General features: G+C 44.3%; 1 protein-coding gene across 2 annotated transcripts in view; it reads left to right on the top strand.

Annotated features, from left to right (window-relative positions):
- Positions 1–5,989, top strand: part of Pcgf3 (polycomb group ring finger 3) — a 35,168-nt gene extending 29,179 nt beyond the window's left edge. For both annotated transcript variants that reach the window (XM_028782424.1, XM_028782425.1), the window contains 2 exons: positions 1,209–1,289; positions 1,928–5,989. In XM_028782424.1, coding sequence (XP_028638257.1) covers positions 1,209–1,289; positions 1,928–1,975 — 129 coding nt within the window. In that variant the 3' untranslated portion in view covers positions 1,976–5,989. The remainder of the gene's footprint in view (positions 1–1,208; positions 1,290–1,927) is intronic.
- Positions 5,990–6,249: the final 260 nt, after the last annotated feature.

Genomic DNA, 6,249 nt, shown 5'->3' with positions numbered 1-6,249 from the left:
CAGGACCAGGGCTCTCTCAGAGCTGTGTCTCAGGCCCAGGACCAGGGTTTTGGACTGTAAAGGAGCCCACGCTCAGCTCTGAGCCAACCACACGAGTGGGTGGGAGGAGGTGGAAGACACAGAATAAAGACATGACTTTATACTAGCTACCAGGAGCCCATAGGAAAAGGCAAGTCTAAGTTTTGTTTGTTTGGAAAATAAGGTAGAACGGGAGATGGGAAGAAGGTCACAGAAGCTTTGGATTCTGTGAAGGTAAAGGCGTTGACTTGAAGCGGCTTCTAAGTACTGTGTAGAGCTAGAGACATCAGGAAGATCAAGGGGAGGCTGTCTTCCACACACAGGAACATTCTCCATGGGGACCAACAAGAAATGTGGCGTTTTCATTGCAACTGGCCCTTGGTTCATGCATGTCGCATGTGGATCTCACACTGCTCTCTGAGCTCTGTAGTCCCTAATGCTGTGTGAAGTGGTGAGCATTGTCAGACAATGAATTAAGGGCCAGTCACAAGAGCTGCTGTAGGGGGAGGGCATCATGCTTATAAGCAGCCTGTGTATCACAAAGTAAACGCCACTTGGTAAAGATGACAGCAGACAGTTGAGCTTTCATGGACCCAAAGGCTGGTTTTCTACTCACCAGTCTCTCAACAAGAAACACTCTTAAGTGGCTGTGCAAACAGCGTTTGTCCCCTGCCTAGGAGATAATAAGACCAGTGGAGTCACTGTGTGACTTGCCAGATTGCTGATGACGGTGATGGTTAGGCCTTCAAGGATCAGTGGATGAACATACAGACTTACATTTCATTACCACTTAGAGGGAGGACAATGACTTGAAGTGGGGATCCAGGGAGGGGTCCACACATAATGTCTCCGGAACTTCATCAGAGAAGCCCAGAGCCGGGGTAGGAACTGGGCAGGTATCATTGATGCCCTGAGCAAGCAGGCTAAGTCTCTCCAAACCAATGCAACACAGCTATGAAGTATACTACTGTCTTTGACCCCTGAAGAAGTTTGGGTTTAACAGAAATGCTCCTTTTCTGTTATAATATGTGCTTGCAGCTGGATGATGCAGGTAATGAATAAGCAGACAACCTATGTTCCCACATAACTGGGGAGGGGCTTGTTTCAGAGTACTGTTTGTATTGTTGCTATTAGCCTCAGTTTAAGGGTAGGTTGAACGTGCACCTAATTGAAGCCTCTTCTCCCACCAGCTGGACATTTTATGCAACGAGGAGATCCTGGGCAAGGACCACACTCTCAAGTTTGTGGTTGTTACTAGGTGGAGATTCAAGGTGAGGCTGGTTGGTTCTTTTGAATGCCACATTTTTAGATAGACTCTTTATCCTTACTTGCGGTGCATGTCTTTTATTTGCTGACATTGCTGTAGAACAACTGTCTTTCTGGATCCGTCTACCCAGCCAGGGTCTTTATCACCACTCCACTCAGTCCCCTAAATCCAGGGGTCAGATGTGATAGTTGGAACAAACTCTCTAACTTTGGGGTATCTTTCTGTGTCAGGAAACTGGTGTTGCAGTCCTTGTCCAGGCCTGGAATACAGCTCTTCTACGTCTAGCCATATTGTTGCCCAGAAAAAAGGGGACAGAGTCAGTGGAGCAAACCAGAGAGCAGGATGGCCAATAGTTGGTGCTGATCAGGGCAAGGGTTGGAAGTGTAAGAGACTGCATAGGAGAGACCACAGCTAGTGTAGTAGGCAGGAGGAACAAGTTCAGGTTCTGGCTGCATAGGCCCCCTCATGAGCCGCAAACACCACACGGCGACCACTGGGTCACCTGGGACCAATGACAATTACTCCTTGTCATCCAAAACTAAATTCAGTTGTGGCATTACTGGTACAGTTGTGTGCCTGTGATTTGAGTATGTAGTACAGGCCCCTGTACCTCCCTCAGCCACCTTTGCTTTTGTCTTGCAGAAGGCACCCCTCCTGCTACACTACAGACCCAAGATGGACTTGCTGTAAGCCCAGCCAGACTCAGCCCACATCCAGCACTCTCCATGGCAAATGTGCTGTGGAATGTTGCCTCGGGTGCCATGTGGACCAGGTTTCTGAATAGAGAATATTTATAACTTTTGTATGAGAGAATCCACTCCCAACAAGACACTACCAGCACGCGTTTACAGAGGATGCAAACACTTCGCAGTGCGCTCGACTCTGCTTCCGGTCCACAGGCCAGAGAAGAGAACCATCAGCACGTTCCCACCCACGTCTGACTCACAGCCCCGCTGCTTGCTTTCCAGGTCTTGAGAATCTTGAGTCCATTTCAGTTTTGTTCATGGATTAGGTTTCATGATAGCCTCAAAAATACTCGTACTGTTATTAAGTCCTTTGTAAGTTATTGAAAGTCTTTTCATGGTAAATATTTATGTTGCCTTTAGCTTCCTGAAGACTTAAGAGATATATAAAATTTTAATTTAAAGTATACCCAAAGAGGCTTGCAGCAATGCTATGATTTAGCCATGGTGTTTAATTTCCCACCTTCTAGTGTACAACAGAAGCCCACTCCCAAGATTGAGTCTTGTACTGTGCATCTTGGGATGGTCTGTGTTGGCTGGGCAAGGCAAGAACCCTTCCATCATTCCCCAGTGTCATGTGACTGTAATCCGGCACCCCGAGTAAGGCAAACTAGAGGTTGTGGCCAGTGCAGCACAGCGCTGGCTTGTTGAAAAGTTCTGGGAAAGACAGTTTTCCTTGGAAAGCTGAAGCTCCCACCTTTTCCATTCTGTTTTCCTTCTGCTGGAAAAATGCACAGTGGTGGCTGTGTTTGTCACTTATCAACCATCACAAGCCATCCGGTAGGGACTTTGTAAAGACACTTAGGAGGTAGCCTCTAGCCTCCATGTTCCTGGGAGTTGGTGTTTCCAGGCTTGCTTCCTGATCATGGGGTTAACATGCGTTCTTCGGGTCTTTTTCATGAAAGGTAAACTGAGCAAACTGCTCACTTGAGGAAACAACTCGCTTCAGCAGAAGTTGCTTTTCAGTCAGAGAGAGGATATTATTTGTTAACACACACACCTTTCTCACATACAATTTATTGTTTTGTTAGGTTAGAGAGTGGATAAGATACTAGCGTATCCAACTTTATTCCATCTTCAGGGATATGAAGGCAAGAGGAAGGAGAATGGGTCCTGTCCCGCAGTCCCAGGGACCTCTCAGTCTGGGTGCCCTCTTACTTTTCCCACCTCCCGCCCTTCCAGGCCCAGTGGGAACTGTAGGGCCCTCTAACCCCAGCAGTACCTCTGCTCTTGGTGTGAGGATGTGAGGATCTTCATGGATCCCTGAGGGTCAGGCTTTCTGAGTCCTTCACCTTAGCAACTGGAATCTTTTTCTTGGATTTGCTTTGACAGTTGGGATTGGGTTTATCAACACCCACTTTTTTTTCTACTTCCTCTTTCACATACACAGAGCCAGAAGCAGCGATTAGTGAGATTTAATGTTGGTAAGTAAGGAACAACATCTATTTTAACTCAGTCTTTAATGTCTGACCTTCTAAAATAAAAGCAAGCTCTTTGTTTCAAATTAATGAAAATTCACTTCTCTATGTAAGCCAGTTTGGATTATTCAGTTTCCTGAGTTTGCTATTCATTCAAATCATTTATAGAGTTACTATACAAGGGTTTTATGCGTAAATATTACCTTTCTACCTCAGAACACAAGTGCTGCTGAAGCGCAAGACCGTGTTCTCACAATGCAGTTACATTAGAATTTAGGTATTTTCCCATGTGGTGACATTAAAGTTAGAAGCCTCCAAATTCACGTAAAGTTAATTTACAGTTCAGATCAAACTTAGTATGGCTGTATAATCTCATGATATATATTTGTAACTTTGTAGCTACTTTTAGAATCACTTGACTTTGCTATGGTGCTAAGTTGATAGATCTAAGTATTCAGCAAGGTGGACATTGCAACTGATGTCCTAGCTGGGCGCCACCGCCCCAACAGCCCTGCTTCTGTCACCACGGTAACCTGTTAAACCTCAGCAGCAAAATACCTATTTTTCTAAGATTCCATCATCCGCCTGTCTGCACTGCAGACTGTTTTCTGATGCCCTTCTGCCCTTTGGTCTGACCTGTAGCCTTACCTCGCTCAGAGATGAAGCAGAGTGAGCTTGCGTCAGATGGAAGCTTCTGGGCGCCTTGTTTTGCTCCTGCCAAGCTCGACGTGACATCCAAGGCCGAATTTTATTTTTCCAGCATGAACAGTAGGATCAGTTAGCGATTGGTCCTGTCACGCTTTCTCAGCAGGCGGAGCTCCTGCGAAGTTGTTTTCATAGCTGCCGATGCTAGAAATCGGTGCGTCCGGCCGGCAGCTCTGGGACCAGCCTCCCAGCACGTGGTCTCGCTCAATGTCATTTTCACAAAAATAGAAAACTCAGATAGAATATATAATATTGAATTTAAGATTTGGGGGGTTAAAAAAGAAAGCTTAACTTTATAAAATTATTTATTCTATTTTAAGCCTTCTATCATATTTTCCCATCCAATTGTTTGGTTTCCGTGGTCCAGCTTTATTTACAGGCATATAAGATAAAATTGTGAGATGTTTTGCAAGCTTCTTTTACTCTTTGTAGTCTTTGGTTTGTATGTTTTTATAGGGATGAAGAGCATTTTTATGCTTTTGTGCAATAGGTTCCAACATGCGTTTATTAGTGCTTAAATTGTGATCTAGCATCTACTAAATTGAAAGGGAATATAGGTGGAATTTCAAAATCTGTGCATTCAGCTATTTGGTTTTGCCTTTTTCACTGTTATAAGAATTCTGTTACCGGGATTATGTGCGTGCGTGCGTGCGTGCGTGTGTGTGTGTTTGTATGTGTGTGTGTGTATGTGTGTGTGTGTGTACTTTCTATCAATATTAAAAGATAAGCAGCCAGGCAGGAGGTGATGAGGTTAGCACCATCTTAGGCCTGCATTCTATGTGGGTGCACCCAAGTCCTTGAGCTAAGTCTGTGACTGAGCCACCCTGGGGGCTGGGGTTTCACTGTCTCCACCTGGTAGTGCTGCCCTCCACTGGCCTATGGCTCCTGATGCCTGCCATGGCCATCAGAGTCTTTGGCGGTTGGTGTGTTTTGTTTCTAAGGGCGTACAGGGTGGTGTATCACAGTGCTCTGAAATGTATCATTAGATTAAATGTTCCAGGAATGAGCCAACTGAGTTCTACTTTGTATATGGATATTAAATATGTTCCTAAAACATTGAAAATAACTTGAGTGCAGATAGTGAAATCCCCTTACACACACACACACACACACACACACACACACACACACACACGTGTCTGTTTCCTCAGGAAATCATTTAAGCCCCAACACATCACATGTGACCTTAACATGAAAACAAAAGTTTTCTCTGCCTTGATATTAAATACACCAAGTAAATAACCTGAGATGTGTAGATTAGGAAGTCACTTATTGCACCACAGTCTGCACACCCTGCACTCCTACAGGCAGGGATTAGACCTTTCAGGCTCCCGTCAGGGGTAGCTGTGTGGGCTGTGGTCTCACACTCAGTGTTCCTCTTGTCATTTACTCCCATCCAAGAGCACATTTGGAGAAAGAAGTGAAGTCTGCCTGTGCGGTGTGTATGTCACTTCAGCAGTGACTCAGTGACTCACACTCACCATTGACTTCCAGCTCTCAACTTGTGCCAGACACAGTTTTCCCAAGTGAAAGTAGCATCAGGTTACGGATAGCAGCACCACCTGAGTACTCTCGTTGGAGTACAGCCACACTAGCAACTGTCACAGTGTACGAAATGGTGCAGATACAGAGGTTTTGACTGTTTAATTTGAAAGTTTACATTTTTTATGATTGCGTTAGTGTGTAATTTTTGTACCATCAGTGGCTAGCTTTTGTCTAACATCTCTTTTGGAATATTGCTTAATGTTTTGATTTTATGATAGTGGAGCTTGTATTCGGTGTTTTGCCAATTAATATTATATGCTTGTAATAAAAGCAGAAGAAAAACTTAACTAAAATCTCCCAGTCTGGCAATGTTTTACCTGAAGTATTTGTAAGAGTTTGACAGATACTCTGTTACAGACATGATCAGCCCTCTCTATCTTCCAGGCTCAGCCATCCAGGGGTAGGAAGTGCCCAAGAAAACCGACCAAGCAAACAACAAACAAAAGAATTAAAAAAAAAACAGATTTTTTTTATTCTGTTCTTATTCCATAACTATAGTATAACATTTGCTTATATAGCATTTGCTATGTTTTGTTTGGTTTTGGTTTTTGAG

The sequence above is a fragment of the Grammomys surdaster genome, unplaced genomic scaffold (genome assembly GCF_004785775.1).
Source record: "Grammomys surdaster isolate TR1022 unplaced genomic scaffold, NIH_TR_1.0 751, whole genome shotgun sequence".
In the NCBI taxonomy this organism is placed as follows: domain Eukaryota; kingdom Metazoa; phylum Chordata; class Mammalia; order Rodentia; family Muridae; genus Grammomys; species Grammomys surdaster.
Note: the sequence above shows the minus strand (reverse complement) of the source record. Positions and strands in the feature narration are given on the sequence as shown.